We start from the raw sequence: 19,932 nt of genomic DNA, 5'->3' as shown, positions 1-19,932 counted from the left end.
TCACTCAGTATGTTCCTGGAGGAGTGTCTGCTCTGCATTTCCTGTTTTGTGAGGTTATATTAATTTAATAGGGCATATATACTTTTATATAGACTGTATATATATATATATAGGCTATATATATATATATTTTTTTTTTGTATCTATTTAAGCCAAATGTTGGAGACAATGAAGTCTATCAGAGGACTGTAAACTTAGTCACATATAATAAAGAAATAAAGCACACACAGGTACTCAAAGCCGTTGGGGGGAAAAAACAAAGAAATATACTTAAATAAATCATACATACTGTATTAAATACAATTCTCTTACTACATTGGGACTGTCAGCATGAAACATATTTGTAAATTCACTTACAGCTGTATGCATGTTGATGTGATGTTTGTGAACACAATTAATTGCTAAGTATATGCATGCTAAAATACATAGCAAAGGCAAAGGTTCTTAGGCACAGATAAACATTTTGATTTCCTTCCCTTTAACTCTAACATCCTAGTTTTCATTAAGCTAAGACACTTCTATTGTTTCTCTTTAAAAGATTTACCTACGTCATTAAATACTCCACACAAATTATCAAGCTAAATGTGAGTTGTGTATATAACAATCAGATGTTGCCACTTAAAACTATTTTTGCAAGCTACAACAGCCAGAAACAAAGGCTTTGCGACGGTGTATGTGGCTGAGCTAAAGTGTGATAGTGAATACAATCATTCCAACAAGGTAGATTCAAGACAACTGTAGTGATAGCAGCGCAGACTGAAGTTTCAGTGGTGCAATGTTTGTATTAAAAGACTACAAATTCAAGTTGACGGGTCAGGGGGGATGTCGAGTGACCAAGTTAACCCAGAGAGTTCTGCTTCTTCAGGCTGTCTGAGCGCCGCACTCTGTCCTCTGGGGTTTTCCTGTACCAGCTCCTGACAGGCAACACCCACATAAACATGGGTCATTTAAGTGTTTTATCATAGCAGGATGAAGCAGTTATAAGAAAAAGGGGCCAAAAGTTAAGAAGGGTGAAAAAAAAGGCAGAAATCTAAACTCACCCCTGTCGGTTCAGCTGGCCTGAGACAGGAGAATTTTGCCCTTGGTTTGGCTTCAGGACTCTGGGAAAGAAAAACAGAATGTATGTAGAGAGAGAGAGCTGATTATCCGAGGATAGATAAACAAAAGAAAAACAGATTACAACACATGAAATAAAAAATTTACATTAAAAAAATATTTTCTATGTTTGGCACCTGTTGGTTTTGGGGCTCTTTGGCTTCGGCTGCATCTTCCTAGCCTGTGCTGGGGACTCACCAACCCTGACAAAGAGTATACCAAACACATGCATTCAAAACACAGCTGGATCTCATCATTGAAAACATTCAACATTAAAAGCAGTAAGGCCATGTTCCCCTTTCCCTAGCTTGCCTCTTCTTCCTGTCTAGAGACCTCTGTGTGGCAGCAGATAAAACCGCTCTCTCCTTGGGGCTCTTAGCTTTCTCCTGTTGACACAGTCAGAAAAAGAACATGCTCACCCTGACAGCACACGACAAAGCATGTTCAAAGGTTGCAACAAAACGGCATTTCTCCACTGTTAGTCACATGGTACATTTGGTAATCAAGTTGCTATATAAATACAGCTCATGGTGATTATTTTTACCACCAGATGTGATGGCAGACAAATATAAATAATGTATAAATGACAATAAAAGGCTATTGATGTCTTAATAACATGAACTTGTTTTAGTGCTCACAAAAGCACAAGCAAAAATATTTTCAAGAGCATACCTCTTTTATATACTGTATAGTCTATGGTTCATACAGACAAAAAAAAAGAAACCTGAATTTTCCTTTTGAGGTCTTACTTTTAAAAAGAAGAGCAACACGTCACCTTATTCTCATTTAACATGGTTATGTGATTGTTCGCTGCCTCGATTTTTCCGGTTACCATTTCTCGTAGCTTCCTCTCTTCTCGGAGCTCCCTGTCCTGCTGCAGCAGCGCTAATCGATCGCCCAGAGGCATTGTGAAGAAGATGTCATATATGTCATAAACGGCTGCACGTAACTGAGGGACAAAAGAGTCACAACGTTAACACAGAGAAGAAAGCTGGACCTCTGCTGTCTATATAGGCCGTAGGTACACATTCATACCTGGGCTCGAACTCTCTCCTGCAGGGAGCGATCTTGTGTTGTCTGGGTGCCTCTCTTCTGTGGGCCCTCAGTCTTGAATGAACGGATGAACTCCTGTGTATCCTGAGCACACATACAGAGAGTACACATTCATTCATGAAGACCAATATCTTAAATAACTTATTTTGCTCACTTGTTTGACTAGTTTTAGATCTTTTTTAATGTGAGTATTTTTCTGGCATGTGTGAGTGTAACCTTACCACGACAGTCTGGCGCAGGTGTTTGACCTTCTCTGTTTTGAGCAGTCTGCGGGTGAGGAAGCCACGGACGATGGCGCTTATTCGACAGAACGCTCTCTGCAGCTCTGCAGTCAGGACCTGGGGAACAAGACAAGAATGTTGGGATAGGGACACAGAGAGGGAGTGAAAACTTAATATGCCCATGTGTTGTTAAAAGACACCCAGTCACAGACACCCTTTTGTCTACTTGGGCCATACCCACCAGACTTGGCCTCGATCGAGGTTTACCAAGTGCCCATGTCGGCCCCCACAGACAGAAGGGAGGCTGGACAGAGGGAGAGGACACACCGGAACTGAAAGGACTGGGAAAACCTGGAGAAAGAAATAAATACTTTGAATTTGAACATGGAAAAATGACAAAATACAAATTTAGCTTACAATATGGACATAAAGCTCTCGTATTATTATTATTAGTATTAGTATTATTATCATGTTTTAGGTTTCAATAAGTGCAAAGGGGAAAAAAATGTATGAGACAAAAGTAGAGGAGCTAAACAATACTTTTTAAGTGAGCATGGTGAAGATGTACCTATACTGTGTCCAGGTGATCGCTCAGACGGAGTATGGGCAGGGCTAAGTCTCGGACAGGAGGGGCTCATGACAGGACAGCTGTCACTCACAGACGTACAGTTCCACACACACATATCCCCACTCAACGGCCGCACACTCCCCTGCTCCTTCACTTTTCTCTCCGTCTCCTCGAGCTCCTAAACACAAAGGTATATACAGTATATACTTCAGTATCTTTATTTAATTATTGTTCACGACAAGTAGGAAAGCTTAAGCAAAGGAGAATGAACTGACTGCTCTGCATTTCAACTTAACAAAACACAGTCAGTACGTCTTTTAAACGCTATTTCGATTCTTATGTATGTCTTGCATATATATATCAGATTTGACAATAAAAAAGTTTGACTTGACTTTGACTTGACGTCTTTCCTGGGTAACTTGTAAATTCATGATACAATACTGAACAAAATACATATGTTTAGCGTCTACTTCTTTTTACAATAGATAATGTGTGATTCCACGTGCTGACCAGACAGAGGCGCTGTTGCTCCTTCTCCTGCTCGGCCAGGAGCAGAGACATCTGCACAGCATGCTCCTCCTCCAGACGCCTTTGCATGTCCTCCAGAGCCTGTGCTCGCCTCTGGGTCTCCTCTGCTGGTGTACACAGAAATATATACTGAGAAAATCACATCAAAATCCTGTTTTGTTTCCCTTTTAAAGGCCTTATTCTTTTGCTTCCCTCTACCTGCCTATCTATCATACATTATTTGATCTAAAAGCTGTAGTTATCTTAGTGGAACTGACACACCTCTGTGGATCTTAGTAAATACATTTTGCATTACGGGAACTGTTCAAAGAGATACTCACCTGTCTTGCAGGTCTGTGCCTCGGTTGCATTTAGAAGGACTGTTGGTGTGATCCTCCCACTGTTTGTCTGCTGAGGCTCATCACGCTCCATCCTGAGTGTGACCTGAGCCAAGTCAGGAGTGATGCGGGGCCTCGGCAGAGAGTGTGAGGGGTTATCTATCTCATACGACTGGTTCAAGGGGGCTGCTGGGTTGCGCCAAGCTTGAGCCAAGCATGTGACTCCTGCCATGAAGCGGGGAGCCCTTTCCTGGCTGCGATTGATGTTCTCAACTCCAGAGTGGCCGGTTTGAATCTGGCTGTCCATGGTGTGGCAGCGCCGGCGGAATCCTGCAGCCAGATGATCATGGTGTCCCTTCAGGCTGGGCCCTGAGGCACTGACAGGTCTACGGGTCTCCTGGACTGGACCGCTGCCACAGTTGCTGGATTGACGATTGCTAATCCTGTTGAAAGCAGCCCCACCTTCACTCCCCACCGAGCCCCACTGATCAGAGGACTTTGTGGCTGCGACGAGAGCTTCTCCCCAATCTGCCATGCCGGCACCTTCCACCGATCTCCCTGGGCTACGGGGGATAAGATCTGCTGCGCCAATGGGGAACGAAATATGGATGTTACCCATAGAAACTGGGCGGGGTCTGCGTCTCTGTGCACGGGGACTCTTGCTGGACTCCGGGCTGGGGAGACGGGCATACCGCTCAGGTAAAGGCTCAGGTAAAGTAGGTGAAAGGCAGCCAGACGGTTGGGGACTGTGGTCATGGAGAGTTTGATTGTGGTTTTGGGTCTGAGGGGGGCCAACAGGGCTATGGTGCAGACTGAATCCAAACTCAACCCCAGCGTCCCGCATAGGACTGCAGCTCTTCTTCTCAGACACTGTCTCCGGTGGGGGAGTCCTGGTGACTGTGTGGACAATGGTTGGCCCCTGCTCTCTCTTCACATACTCTCTTGACCTCTTAAGGAGGCTGTCCAAACTCATGTCCTCCTCCTCCTCCTCCTCCTCTTCCTCTTCACTCTTCTCTTCCCTCTCCATCGTCACTTCCCCCACTGCCTGGTAGCCATTGAGCATGGGGGTCACAGAGCATGGAGGGGCAGGCTGATTATTTGTCTGAAGCCCAAATCCAGAGTCTCTGGACAGTCCAGGAGAGTCAGTGACCAGGGTGTAGCCACTGACCGAGGCAGACTTGGAAACTGGCAGCTTTTCAACGTCTTCACCTGGTGCATTATGTGCCTGTGAAGAGATAATAAGTAATGATGAAGTGCATCAAATTATTGCTCAAATCAAAAGCAATAATAAAGACTGATGAGATAATGGTTGTTTGGCCTATTCTAAAAAAAATGCATTGGTTTAAAGCAGGTCATGACATACAAGCAATTAAAGGAAAACATATCAGATAGTCCAGTGATGGTCAACGATGTGTCAGGTGCCACTTCCAACACAAAGAACCAAAGCAAACCTAAGATGTGTCTTAGACGAGACACTGAATGCTTACATCATGTTATTTAAATTTTCAATTAAGATCCAATAAAAAAAATAGCTCAGTCTTAGTTGTTGATTTCGATGTCTCAGTGAAAATTCCTATAAATAGCGTGGATGCTAAATGAAATGCAAGTATATTTTTTGGCTTTACAAACACATCAGAGAAGCAGTAAAACAGATAGTAATCAAATAAAAAAAAAATTGTATAGCCCAATATCAAAAATAGCCATTTTCCTAGACTATATATGTTAACTGGAGGTAAAAATACCAAAGCCTATCAGAAAAAGTGCTCAATCAAACAACCTGTATTCAAGTCTGCAAATGTCTCAGGAGACCCTGGGACAAGACTGTAATTCAGTTTTTGTGCTACATCGTGGGACTGACACACAGACCTATTTCCCATATTGTACATTATTTGATCATTTGTATGATGTGTATTTCTGAAATGATACAAATAAAAGCTGTTTAATGTCTTCTTCTCTGTAGGGAGAGTAGTTAAATATATTGCTGCATCACTCTATGATAGATTAGTCAAGAACTTCTTGTTTTTCCACTGGATCCCCAATCCAGAACCAATCCAGGCCTGTGGCCAGCACTACACGGAGCTACTGACCTGAGCTTGTTCCATTATGTCCTGAACCCGAGCCAAAAGGATGTTCCTCTGCTGGTTCTGCCTGTCCACCTCTAGCTGGACCGCCCGCCGCCTGTGCTCACACATCTCGCCGCGCTGCTCTGCACTCAACTGGAAAAAGAAATGACATGCTTTTTTTTTGCTTTTTTAACTGATTCCAAAAGCTATACACTTCATACATATGGAACTTTGAGTCCGGAATAAAGTATTCATTAATTCATACAGCTTTCCATTTGAACAGACTAAAGCATAAATACTAATACAATAAGAAAAGATTAGTCAAGAACTGGTTATGTCAGGATTTTCAACACTGAATATGTATTTTATGAGGCTTTATTTTCACACTTTAACCCTTCTTAGACTATATTGTTGTGTCTCCGTTGTTGGGGTGGATGAGAAACACTCATCACTCGTCAGCCTCACACTGGCTTCTACATCATGAGACTATTCCTGAAGACTTGTTTTGGTCCACAGTCACTAGCAGATGGCTTCTCCTGTCTAACATCAAACAGCCTTGGTGTTCCTCGTCATCAGGCTCCTGGCTTTTCCCCTGCCCACTGCTGATCTAATTGGGACTAGTCATCCCACATGTTTCACATATATGTTGTCCTCAAAAATAAATAATTTAAGTGCTTTACCCTAAATGTTACCTTGGATTTAATTTAAAACATGTGATTGAGTATTTCACTGAGCACGTGAGCTTAATGCCTGAAACTCGTATGATAACATTCATCTAATTGTGCCCACAGTGTAAACAATGCTCTCTGTCACTATGCAACACACACACACAGCAACAGCCGGGCAGTAATAGATACACATATTCTCTAAGGAAACAAACCAACTATTGTGTCATTAAAAAGCAGAGTCACCTTTGTGGCAACTGGCAACTAAGTATTTTCTATTGATACCAAGCCACCTGCAAACCTCCCAAAAATATGAATATGAATATGATGGCTTATTTCTTCTTTTGATTGATACAAACTAAACATTTTACTGATTAAACTGTTGTTCCTTTGGCATCCGTTCTCATAATGTTTGTTTATTTCTCCCTTACCAGAGGCAGAAGCACAGCTCTCCCATGGAAGCGGATGAGGGAGTGAGCCTTAGGGGTCCACGGTGGTTCACATGCTGTCTTCATGTATTTCCTCTCCCCCTGCAGTACGGCCAAACTCCGCAGACAGAAGTCCTGGTAGCTCTCCATCTCTGGGCACCCACACATTCACACTCTGGATCGGAAACACACACCATGTAGCCTCGTCACCACCAAGCTGTTAAATTAAATGGAGAGAGTGCGGGGGTATTAGACGGACCGACGACATCCCCACAAGGCAGTGTACATGAGAGCTCGAGCTGCACTGGGTGTGGTGGGTCAACACTAGAGGAAAACATGTCTGAGAATCGAGCAGGACAAAATTGCACAAAACAAAGGAGGGTCTGTGTGCTTTTGGTGGTTTTATCACACTCATCACATTCCTGCCATTCCTTCTCTATCTGTCCTTGCTGGTGACTGACTTCCACTCTCGTGCCTCATGGAAATGAATATGGAATCGTGTGTCTAATCAATACAGCTTCCAGGCTATTGCTGCTATGTCTGTCAGCAAATGGACAGTAGCCTACAGACCACTCACAGCACAGGCAGCTAGGCGTTAGCACAGTTGTTGTACAGTAGACTATGGGTGAATTAAACAACATTTCAATAAAAATGTAGGCAATTTGAAATTAGTCTCACTCGTTTATTCCGTATGGCTAATCTATTAAAGAGAACATCCCTCATTTGGGTGTGTAGCCTTAATTCGACATGGGGTCCTTGCTGCTGCCTGTAACCTGGTGGTCTTCTTCAGTTGTCTGATTAAACCGCTACCACGCGCACTGATTAATTACGTTACAGCCTAGTGACAACACTGTAGATGTGGGGATGGTTTTCTTTTTGCACCCAGATATTACATAGCCTCCCACCTTGACACTCTACCGGAAAATATAAAGGCAACATTAAAGACATATTCGAATAGACAGCAGCATTGTTGAAGCCATCCAGACGTGTTCGTAGGCGTGTGCCCCGGCTGGCAGAATGACAGTTGTTACTAACGTACACACCGGTGATATTACTCGTTCCACCTTGTCTTACCTTCAGAATGAAGCCAAAGTGATATGTCCTCTCCTTTTTACCTTCGCCGGGTGTAAGGCAAGCACAAATGTCGCAGGGAAACAACAAAGTGCGTCTACGACGTGGACCTTAGGTGTCTCCATGGAGGGTGTCTCCCATCAATCTCGGGTTGGTTGCCCATCATCATCATCCTGATGTTCCACTCTTCCGGGCTACAACAGCGCCTCCTAGCAACAGCAGGCGGGCCACGTTCCAATACGGCCCATGCAACCTGTACACATTGCCATGTCGGGAGATTCCATTGTCAATAATTTCATCCACACACACACACCCATGCCGCGCACCGAAGAATAAAGGATTCTACCATCTTTAACGTTATGCAGAACTGATGCTACGACTCGCCGTGAGAAGTGTAGGAGAGGAAATAGAAGTAGTGAGTCATACGGTTTACTGTAAACCAAATGCAAACCGTTTACATGTAGCCTGGTCCAACCAGACCATCGTACTTCATAAATGAAAATTTAGCGGAAGTAGGTAGGCGGGCGGGGCCAGGCTAGTTTACATTCTGTGTGTGTGAGAATAATGGAACGAGGTTTCTGTCAAATAATTACTCATCATTTTGGCTAGCCTACATCCAAAGTAGTCTACTCTCATTTTTGAAAGATTACATAGGCCTATAGTAGGCTATCCTTTTATGTGACGGGGTCAATCAACAGGGGAACATTGATAGCTCCTATTAAACCTGCAGTGTAGAATTTTGGGTTTTATTTCCTAGCAGATTTTGTAGAAAGTAATTATAATATCCATAAGAACATTTAATTTAGTGCATAATAGCTGAATTTTTTTTTTTAATTATTATTTTTTCCCTTAGAAAGGGTCTCATTTATGTCCATATTTCTGCATATTTTGGACCAAGGCCTAGTGCCGCCATCTTGAAAGTGTCATAGTTGGAATGTCATGAGGTGCATTGTATAAAATTTAGAATTGTTCTTGTCCTTGGAGGCCACTGTAGCTTCTGTTATTATTCGAAAAGGGTTGGGGTTACCCAGGGAGTGTTGCATTCTTGAACTTTCTAGAACTTTCTTGATGATGTCATATTACACACTGCACCTTTAACTAGTTCTCCCTGCTCTCTGTGCATTTTGTAAAGGCCTGCAGCCTGTTGGTAGTCTGGAAGTGTCCCTGTGTGTTAATCTGATTAGAATTGAATTAATCACCAAGGATGAGGAAGCTATCCAATGATAGCCTACTAACGGTAGGCCTATGTCTATTTGCCTCTCTGCACACCAATGTGATTTTATCATAGGCTACAGTTTCTGGTCACATCTCTGTTATTGTAGGCTATTATATAGCCTAGATATTAAACATCGATGTTGGATTACAAACAGTGCAAAGTGGGCAACTGCCCCAGGACCCGGATCATCAGGGTCCCTAAACCCCAGGTTTACTACAAGCAAATTAGTTTGGAACAAAACTTTTGGTATTTGGATTAAATTCAAATTTTGGGATGGACTCTGTGTCAAAATCAACTTCGTTGATGTTTAATAGCCTATTTTAATATTATATTGTGGTAACATGGAACATATTCTTAAATAAAGGTGCATTCAATCTTCAATCTACTCTACGCAGTGGGCTTATGGAGAACTTGACATACTGAGTAGGCTACATAAATGGAGCAGAACAACCCCCACCCCCCCTCTCCCCACACACACACACACACCAGGACAAGTTTTTTCAATTATGTCTTTATTATACTGACACTGTATAAACTCACACTGTATCATAACAAAAGTCCTTACACATCCAGTAGCATGCAAAAGTGACGTCACTGTTTTCACAACTCGTCTCTTGAATGCTCAGGTGAACCTGAATGTGTTGGTTGAGCAATGCGCACCTTATCCTTGTTGGCCTGAAGTAGAGCTTCAATGTCACTGTCTCTAAAGGCTTTCTCATTGGGAACCTGTCAGACAAAGTTCAACAATGTTAGTTCTCCTAGGAGGAATGTAGTGTTATGTTTAAACAGATAGATATCAATGTTTATAAGTTTCACAATTGGCAATTTACCCACGGCCATACCTCAAAAGACTTGCGTTTCACCCCTACACATGCTGGGGATTGTTCATAACACAAGACTATATCCAGACGCTTTGGTTCTTTATTCAACAAAGCTTCATAGAACTGGTCATGATGAGAATCTGGATTCAAAAATAAATGATCAATGAGTGAGTGGAAAAGGTGCAAATCCATTAGTTCAGTTTAACAGTCCCCCCTGATCTTACCCAACAAGCGCATGCAGGAGGATTTCATTCTGTCCTTCGAGACATGGCCATGGTTGTAGGACTGCAGTTTCTCACAAACCCCTCCACCGATGAGGTTCTTGACTACTGTCTGTCTCATCTCAGCTGGGGCTTCCTTCATGGCTTTCTCAATCTCTGGAGTGTGGTAAACAACATGAGCTTTCAATTATACTTTGTATTTCTTAGGAGAGAATTCAAAATCATACAGGGAAGAAGTGAGTGACACAAGGTTATAGGAAACTATGGAGTCAAAATAAGTTTCACTTTAGCTCAGTATCATTTCTTTTTTAACATTGTGTCTTGCTCTAAGGAGGGTAGACTAGTCCACAATACCTCGTGCTGCTCCCAGACAACTCTCACAAAAGGCATCTGTTCAAAAGAAAAACATCAACAAGCGGTGAGAAACTATCCACAGAGAGCAAACTGGGGTAAAAGTTAGCAGAGTTTAATTTACTTACAGCGTTCCACGTCATTAGGCTGCACAGGAAGAATGCAGCACATGCACACTATCAAGAGCAAGGTTCTCATAGTTGTCGACTGGAGACCAAACAAGAACACTGTGAACTGACAACTCTCTCACTGTAAGAGACATAGAGGCAGAGCAATCAACTGTGCACAAGCCGCGTCATCTTCCCTTTCAGGTAACGTGGTCATGTGATCTCGAGGACAATGGGATCACATCATTCCACAGACGACAGGTGTCCAGTTTTTCAGGTTTTTCTCATACTATATAAAGATAATTAACACAGAGTTAGTAGGCCTATTGCTGGTCTTTTTTACGGGGGTCTGAAAGTACCCTAGATATAGAACAATACCAGATGTAAGAGATAAGTTACTGTAAGAAGTTTTTTCCCAACCCATAAAAAAGTAATCCTTTATTTTATCAGAAACATTCAAAATAACCAAATCTGGAGATACATGGTCTTCACTGGACAGAAGGGGGTAGCCGGGTACCCTACAAATTGTAATCTGAATTATAGCTGAAGCTGTTAAACAAATAAAGTGGAGTTTAAATTGGCCTACAATATCCTATAAAATGTAGGCTAGTGATCATAGAAGTTTAAAGTTGCATACAATTGAAATACTCAAGTAAAGTAGGCTACAAGGAGGCCTATCTCTATTTTGTAAGCCTAAAACATTTGGCTAAATGTAGGCCTACATTACACCACTGCTGGGCCTAGTAGGGTAGAAGTAGCAGGCTAGTTTTGAAATAATAATAGGCCTACAATTCTTTCACCTAGTTTAGTCGTTGTTCCTGTCAGCGGCCACATAGTGGCGCTGTTTTATATCAATAGCCAGTTTAAATTTTTTTTCTTTTTTTTGACAGATCCCATATATGGTCATCTTCACCATATATGGAATGACACATGTGACGCCGGTGGTAGCAACGGAAAGTATGACTGTGTGCGGGAAAGGCGAACGTTAGAACTGAGCGAAGTCCTCTTCTTTTCAGGGGAGTAGATGTGCAACTGCTCGTGAAGCTTAAACGAACTGGATTCAACCAACTGGAAGATTAACCAATTTGACTGTCAGCAGTGCGTGCCCTCTATAACCCGCTGCCAGGGACAACATGTAAGTAGTCTTAACCTCTGTATTGATATCTATAAATGCACTTCACGTGTGCTATAATGAACTGTCACAAGAGGCTATACAACCTTTGTCCAGTGAATTTTTCGGATAGTAAGCTGCTTATCGCTTTGTTGTGTGGTGCAGTAGCCTATATTTAAGTTTTTGAAACCTGGTGACTAACTTCAGCTTTAGTTTTTCCTGCCCAGTGCAGTAGCAGCAGGGGGGCTAGGCTATAATGTATTTCATGGTGACGACACAGTTTGTCTATGGATTCACTGAACACACACCACTGTCACTAATGTAATCCCACTGGGGATGCTTATTATTTAATTTTAACAAAGCCTGTGTGGGGTGGCTGCTGGTCACTTCCTTGAACGTCACATCTGCAAAATCAGAGTAGCTATCTATGCAAAGGCAGGGGCTTCGACCCTGAAAGCTACACTTCCGTGTTTTATCATTCAAATCCGGGAGACACTCGCAGTGTTGTAGCTTGTAGCCTACTTCACTTTCTGCTACTTTATAGCATATCTACCATGGACATATCTACTCTGCTACAAAGTCTACTAGGCTTAGTAATCGTAGTATACAGCTACAGCTTCTAGTAAGGCTAGCCTTCTCCTCAGATTAACATTTATCTTAAAATGCACATGCTATGACTTCTGGTTTGTGCCTCTTTATAAGAGTTTATAAGAGTTTTGGTTGGAGCCCTTGTTCACGTTTCAGATGTCTGCTGTTAGCAGTTCCACCAAATTATATTTCCCCCAGAAATGCCTAACATGGTTTCATATAAATAATGGATTATTATGGCCTAAAAAAAGTCCCAAAATGTCTACAGTTTTGTAGAAAAACTTAATCATCTCATGACTCCATGTCACCTGCTCTAAGGACCTGACTACTAACCACTGCACTTAACTAGGCCTACCTAACTATGAAGTAGGCCTACTTGAAATTGAAAAACTGCTACTTTTATACTCTCACCTAAATGCAATATGACTGCTTGTTATAGGTTATTTGATATAATGGACTGTTTGTTATAGGGTATTTTTTTATATTGTAGTCTAGGTGTTGGTGTTGACAATTTCACTTAATGAATACTCCTTCCACCACTGGATATTGCTCACATGATATGCAATGACGGATACTCAATGAGAAAATTATGATACAGGTCTTATCAAGGCTAATACAGGGTGTGAACAACTCTGTTGTTAAGTTTCTGGAGGCATGCAGCAGAAGTCCAAAGGTCCCATTTAAGACCATGATAACGGGATCTCAAGTTCATAAAAATAAAGTGTACAGGCTGCTGTCCAGCAGATGGCGCCTTCCCCAAGACCTTATATGCTCCCATCATTTTAATTATAGGAGTCAGATTCAAATGTGCTTCTTGTTTGTCTTGTTAAGTATCAAAAGTAAAAGTATCACCACACATACAGTATTTGTTCCTCCCTTTTCAGTGTGTTACATTATGTTGCTTTCAAGGTTCTATATTATGCACAAAAGATTAGAGCTGCAACGATTAATCGACGAATCGATTATTAATCGATTATTAAAGTAATCAACAACTATTTTGATAATCGATTAATCGTTTTGAGTAATTTTTGAATAAAAGATGTCCAAATTCTCTGATTTCAACTTCTCCAATGTGAATATTTTCTGGTTTCTTTAATCCTATTATGACAGTAAACTGAAATATCTGTGTGTTTTGGACATAACAATATTAGAGGACGTCAACATGGGCTTTGGAAAATGTATCAACATTTTTCACCATTTTCTGACATTTTACGGACCAAACACTAATCGATTAATAATCGAGAAAATAATCGACAGATTAATCGATTATCAAAATAATCGTTAGTTGCAGCCCTACAAAAGATAAGAAGATGTGTTTTTACACATTGCATCCGGCAAAATAAGAAATAATTGTTTGGGACTTCCTGGGCTTTATAACTTTGTTCCAGGACAATTCACAATTTTTGTATTCTTAGTAGTGCATACTGACTTCACTCCAGCAGCCAGGAAGAAAATCAGGAAAAAAGAACAAAACTACCTCCAACTTCTATATTAAAAATCCTTGGTCACTTGTCAGAGATGCACAGAACATTTGTGCATATCATTTATGTAATGCATGTTTGTAGGTGCATTGCCACTTTTGTTTCCATATGGAACAATGAAGTTTCTTATCATAAACTATAAAAGCTCCAACCGAATATGTTAATCAGACACAACTGAAAACACGTGTGTGCAAGGGGTTGATTTATAACAATGCATCATATTTTCAGATGTATCATAATGATCATTCAACCAATCTGGGCCATAAGCGTTGTAGAGAGCTATAGGGTCAGTTTATATTATACTGTTAATTATAAATGCTGAGTATTTTAAAGGTTCTGAGACCTTTTATGTGCAGGTCAAAACTATCTGTAAGCTTATTATTATTATTATTATTATTATTATTATTATTATTATTATTATTATTATTATTATTATTATTATTGCTTTGTTATTATTATATTGTTGATGTTATTACCGGTATTTTGTCATCAATCATTCATGCTGTCAGAAGTGTGTTTGAGTTTGTTTTTACGACAGATGTGATATACGAGGACTTTTTTTTTTTTTTATCTCTTCCATGGGTTCAATGTCAACTCTAACAATAGTGTGACTGTGATCCCTGGCAATGCACGGAGCTCCAGCAGCAGTCCGGTGTGTGCCGTTGCAGCAGTGCTGCTGTCCTCCAATAGATTCAAAGTGTGCGCCCTGGCCCACAATAGAGGGGCTCGGAGTGGGAGGATCGGCTCAGCAGCTATCCTTCTGGCTTTGTTACGCCTGGGAAGCCATTTTGGAAATCTGCTTGTTGTGCACTAGCATAACATTGCCAAGCTACTTGTAAACTTTTGCCTTTTTCTTTTTACTACAACGATAACGTCAAGGATATAGGCTATGTGGGTCCGCATCGATAAGTAACCCTTCGGTTCCCGTGCGTCGGGATGCTGGCAGGAGTTTGCGCATCACCCGTGATAGTAATGAGTGGATCTTTTTCCTTTGGACTACGCTCTTAAGAATAATAACATATGGTCTCTTACCACGCGGGCAAGTTGGCATGCTACTATAAATACCATCCTGTCATGTAGCTGAATTTCTTTCTGTTGCGAACGTGTCATTTTGGGTTTTCTCTTCAGATTTGTTTTGTCCTCGCTGAGCTCCTTTACCCACAACGTACGCAATCTCAGGCCTTGTTTTCTAAGGTGATTTCTACACATCTGCGACATATCGGACATAGTATGTGTTATCAGTATGCAAGAGAAACCACAGAGTACGTGCTTTGACTGAGCAATGTTAAGTGAGTCTGTGTGGTGATAGGCTATAATACATGGAAATATTTCGTTGTTGCACGAGCCTGTAAGTCTGTGCTTTCGTGAGTGACGGTGTTGTCTAAATACATGGCGTCTAAATTTAGCGCAGGGCAATAGGAGAATGTAACTGGGCTTGTAGGCTATGTCATTTGGCCGGACACTATCTGCTATTATTATTAAACTAAACTATGTGTTATCGGAACGCTGTTTTCGGGACGCAGAAGCGATCCCCTTTCCTGGCAGGTGGTTCTGCGTCAACGGAGCCAGCAAAACATTAGGAGGACAAAACAATCACTGTGGGAAAGGTGTCACTGTGTCGCGTGTTTAGACTGCGTGTGTGTGTGTGTGTGTGTGTGTGTGTGTGTGTGTGTGTGTGTGTGTGTGTGTGTGTGTGTGTGTGTGTGTGTGTGTGACTGCTTTGGTTGAACCTGTCTCTTGCATTATGTGAGCTCAAGGATTAAACGCTAGAACATAAATAAAAAGTCTCCTTCAGCAGAGCATATAGGCTACATACGTTGCTCTTTTTATAGGAAGCAGCTGTGGTCAGTTCTAGCACAAGAGATGCACTGTAGAACGTTGGTATTGTAGTGATCTTACATAATTCACCTATGGAACTGAAGTTCCGGGGTTCCGGGGGAACTGTTATGACTGGGGGAATTTCCTGTTTTGTCTTGTTGGCGTTTTGAGACTATCAAGAGTTTACTGTCTGCTCCGTTGTTGTTACTCGACAAGTGTATTAATGTCATTAAAGCAGTTAGCTCCGTCTTTTGACACTCCGCCTCCGACTCCCGTCTCTACACGCCACATTGGTGACCCCGACGTGATCGTCGGCGCGGTGCAGCTGGATCTCGACTACTCGCGTATGAGTGCGGAACAGGCCACGGACCACGGTTTTCAGTCCCTCAAAGACTCCGACACCGGGCTGCGCCTGGAAAAAGTGGCGATCGGCGACTCAGGGGTCAGGTTATGGTGTGACCTCTCCACCGGCCAGCCCAGGCCACTGGTCCCTGCCGGCTGGCAGCGGGCTGTTTTCGAGGCAATACACGGCCTGTCCCATCCCGGTAGGAGGGCGTCCGTGAGGCTGGTCTCTCAGAAGTTTGTCTGGAAAGGACTGAAGAAGGACGTACGGGCCTGGGTCGACTCGTGTGTGTCCTGTCAGCGTGCAAAAGTGCACCGCCACACCAAGGCCCCGTTGGAGCCATTCGTCGTCCCTGGTAGGAGGTTCGACCATGTCAACATCGACCTGGTGGGGCCACTCCCCCCTTCGCATGGTTTCACCCACCTCCTCACGATGGTGGACAGGACGACGCGTTGGCCTGAAGCTGTGCCACTCACCTCGACATCGTCTTCCGATGTGGCCCGTGCGTTTATCGGCACGTGGGTCGCGCGCTTTGGGACACCTTCGGACCTCTCCTCCGACCGGGGTGCACAGTTTACCTCGGAGATCTGGAATGTGGTTGCCAAGGATCTGGGGGTTAAACTGCATCGCACTACCGCATACCATCCTCAGGCTAATGGTTTGTGCGAGCGGTTCCATCGCTCCATGAAGGCGGCCTTGCGTGCCAGTTTGACGGACGGCAACTGGTTGGACAAACTTCCCTGGGTGATGCTGGGGCTCCGGACGGCGCCTAAGGAGGACCTGCAGTCCTCGTCTGCCGAGTTAGTCTACGGTCAGGTGCTCCGAGTTCCAGGGGATTTCATTCCGAACGCCACAACACCCTGGTCGGCGGCCAGGCAGCGGTCCTCTCTGCTGGAGGTCGCCAAGCAGTTCGCACCCGTCCCCACTTCGCATCACTGCACCCCCGTTTCCCTGGTGCCACCCAATCTGCACACGGCGGAGTTTGTGTTCATCCGCCACGACGCCCACCGTGGACCGTTGCGCCCCCCCTATGACGGGCCGTTTAGGGTCTTGCAACACGGGGATAAGAGCCTGGTCGTGGACGTCGGTGGTAGGCCCGAGACTGTCTCTGTCGACAGGATCAAGCCTGCCCACGTGGACATTTCCAGACCGTTGGAGTTGGCCCAGGCTCCGCGCCGTGGACGCCCCCCGTTGCCACGCCCCGCTGGGCTCCCTGCCGCCTTGTCGGTGCCGTTGCCGCCCAGTCCTGGGCTTGGTCCTGCCGCACCCACCACGCCCCTCCCCTCTTCGGCCCCTGCCACTCGTTCTAGTCGCGGCCGGGCCATCGTGCCTTTCCGGCACGGGGACTTTGACTATGGGTGAATTCTGGGGGGGCTTGTGTAGTGATCTTACATAATTCACCTATGGAACTGAAGTTCCGGGGTTCCGGGGGAACTGTTATGACTGGGGGAATTTCCTGTTTTGTCTTGTTGGCGTTTTGAGACTATCAAGAGTTTACTGTCTGCTCCGTTGTTGTTACTCGACAAGTGTATTAATGTCATTAAAGCAGTTAGCTCCGTCTTTTGACACTCCGCCTCCGACTCCCGTCTCTACACGCCACAGTATTTGATTTTGCAGTGCCCATATTTAGTACAGCATCATGCTTCATATAGCACCAGTTGACAAGTAAAAAAGAAGAAGAAAAGTAATAATCCTGTCTGAATTATAGTAGTCCGCTCAGCTTTTGGCTATTTGATTCCGTTTATCCCTCTTTTGGGCTTGGAGACTAGGATGCGGATTTGAATTGATTTGATTTAAGATTAAGGATTGAGATTTTGGTGGTGGATTTTAGGAAAAGCCATCTGTTTATTTGCCACACGCACTTTTTTTTTTACTCCCGGAGAACAGAGTTTGTGTATTAAGTAGTAAGTAAGTAAGTAAGTAAGTTAAGAGTAGGAGTTCCCTCCTTAGTCCTTACTCTTTCCTTGCTCAGGAAATTGACGGAAGTTTTGGCCGCATAGAAAAATGATATTCCCAGTAGTTACTCAGTCTTCCAATATACTTCCATCATCAAGGTTACAATAGTTGCTTTTGTTTCGTTTTGTTGAAACTGTTCAACAATAAAAAGGTGTTCATTCAACTTTACTCACGACATGACAGATAGATTATGTTGTCCTTTTTGGGGGGCTGACCGCTATGTTGGGAACCACAGATTTAGTCCACCTCTCCCCTCACTTATCTAAATCAGATAAGATCAAATAATAGAACAACAACCTCCTGTCAGGATTTATTGCACGGCAGTTTTCTTAGACTGCATCAGTTTGAACTATAGGGGAAGCTAATTAACTGGCAACCGGAGTGTATTATGGTTACAGCATTTGCACAGCAGGTTTTACTATGAGAAGCTCAACCCCTCAGGCCAGTTGTTTCCCGCTCACTGCCAGAAACTCAAACCCCACCCCTCGCAGTTTGACTTGGCTGTTTCGTAATAGTGCTCTGTTTGAACGTGGAAGCCTAACCAGTAAGTCACTGACTGTCGGAGTATAGCTGCCCATGGTGCGGAGTACAACCCAGTACGACAGGAGAGGATCGTCATTCTTTTTGTCCACTTTCCCCAGCAGCCCTTTTCCTGTCACTTTCAGCCTGTTTTGTCGAGCGGAGGAGAAGAGACGAGTCATTCATTCCAGCTTCTACTGGCGTCCGTAGGCTCCGTCAACATGCAGGAAGAGGTTCGGGCCAACTCTCGTCCACTGTTAGCACCACAGTAGCATTGTTTGTGCTCCTAAGGGAAAAGGAATGTCCAGTGCTCAGCTCTCATTAGGACCTGCCTGTGCCCGGGGCTCTATGACATGGTTGTACAGTGTAGCAGACTAGCAGTTATAACCGGTGCTTGTGTTTTTTTTCCTGGAGAGCAGCCCAGTGAATAGCGCTATAGCATTCATTCGAGAAGAAGCAGGGGGAATTTACCAGTGTTGTACTGTATTTAGTGTACATGCGGTTCTGAATCAGTTTTTTCTTTCCAAAATAGAATTGCACAGTTGCAGAACCGGAGCTCATTAGCAGGACTAATTTGTCTGCTGCATAGAGACAGGCTGAACAGGGCAGTGCATGTGTCTTTGTGAGTGTGTGTGTGTGTGTGTGTGGAGTTTAGTTTTGCTTGTTATCCCTCTGCAACTTAAGCTTTGGCTTAAAGATGCCTGTCCCTTTGCGTCCTGACTCTTGCAGTCTGAACAACGAAGAATGACCATGGATTTTTCCCAACTGCACACATATACGCCGCCACAGTGTGCTCCAGACAACACGGGCTATACCTACTCTCTCAGGTGAGACCTCATTGCTATACGCTGCTGCTGTGCGCTGGCTGCTTCGTCAAACAGTCAGCTCTATGGCACTTCATCTAACACCCTGTCTGTTAATTGTGTCCCTTACGTGTCGCTCACAGTGTTAAGTCTGAATGTGGCACAGTTGTAGGAATTTGCATGTGTGACGTCAAACCAGCCACTCCTTATTCTATTTGTTTCATATGCTATATGGAGCTCTGTATGTCAACCCTGATGCTATGTTTACTGTCTGTGTTAACTCATTTCACTATGATAGTGTAATAAAACAGTAGGTTTAAGCGTGCACATGATGCCAGGGGTTGTTTGGCACTCACCATTTGTCTGCTAGCTTTCTGTGTCATATGAGAAGACTGTTTGTTGTTTTTAGGATGCAGCTTTGATAGTCCAGCCTTCCGTGCCAGTTAGATTGGAAAGTAGCGACGAATTACATCTTAAACCTTGGTTAAATTGACTTTTGATTACATTGTTGTTGTATTTCTTTTACTTTCCGAGGTTTTTCAAAGTAAGTTAAACTCATAAAAATCCGGTGGTTGTGGTTTTGATGAC

At 43.4% G+C, this 19,932-nt stretch overlaps 3 protein-coding genes across 6 annotated transcripts in view; 1 reads left to right on the top strand and 2 right to left on the bottom strand.

Annotated features, from left to right (window-relative positions):
• Positions 1–394: 394 nt before the first annotated feature.
• Positions 395–8,113, bottom strand: ccp110 (centriolar coiled-coil protein 110). Its single transcript, XM_080044617.1, has 14 exons — positions 8,013–8,113; positions 6,942–7,155; positions 5,870–5,998; positions 3,786–5,007; positions 3,448–3,569; positions 2,938–3,115; positions 2,611–2,720; positions 2,370–2,486; positions 2,131–2,232; positions 1,928–2,044; positions 1,408–1,481; positions 1,233–1,298; positions 1,041–1,100; positions 395–914 (listed from the first exon to the last, which is right to left on the bottom strand). The coding sequence occupies exons 2-14, from the start codon at positions 7,104–7,106 to the stop codon at positions 839–841; spliced, it is 2,538 nt and encodes an 845-aa protein (XP_079900743.1). The 5' UTR covers positions 7,107–7,155; positions 8,013–8,113; the 3' UTR covers positions 395–838.
• A 1,660-nt stretch (positions 8,114–9,773) lies between these two features.
• LOC307262681 (uncharacterized protein) lies at positions 9,774–10,874 on the bottom strand. The gene is made up of 5 exons (XM_080043637.1): positions 10,747–10,874; positions 10,622–10,657; positions 10,271–10,423; positions 10,068–10,186; positions 9,774–9,951 (listed from the first exon to the last, which is right to left on the bottom strand). The coding sequence occupies exons 1-5, from the start codon at positions 10,814–10,816 to the stop codon at positions 9,826–9,828; spliced, it is 504 nt and encodes a 167-aa protein (XP_079899763.1). The 5' UTR covers positions 10,817–10,874; the 3' UTR covers positions 9,774–9,825.
• Positions 10,875–11,719: 845 nt separating this feature from the next.
• sun1b (Sad1 and UNC84 domain containing 1b) overlaps positions 11,720–19,932 on the top strand; it is a 29,991-nt gene continuing 21,778 nt past the window's right edge. The window contains exons 1-2 of one of the 4 annotated variants that reach the window (XM_080044119.1): positions 14,729–14,944; positions 19,271–19,368. In XM_080044119.1, coding sequence (XP_079900245.1) covers positions 19,286–19,368 — 83 coding nt within the window. In that variant the 5' untranslated portion in view covers positions 14,729–14,944; positions 19,271–19,285. Of the gene's footprint in view, positions 11,861–14,728; positions 14,945–18,484; positions 18,775–19,270; positions 19,369–19,932 lie in introns of those variants that run through there. The other 3 variants (XM_080044118.1, XM_080044121.1, XM_080044120.1) reach the window with 3 other exon arrangements.

The sequence above is a fragment of the Ammodytes marinus genome (genome assembly GCF_949987685.1).
Source record: "Ammodytes marinus genome assembly, chromosome: 16".
NCBI lineage: Eukaryota > Metazoa > Chordata > Actinopteri > Uranoscopiformes > Ammodytidae > Ammodytes > Ammodytes marinus.
This window is presented reverse-complemented; position numbering and strand designations above follow the sequence as displayed.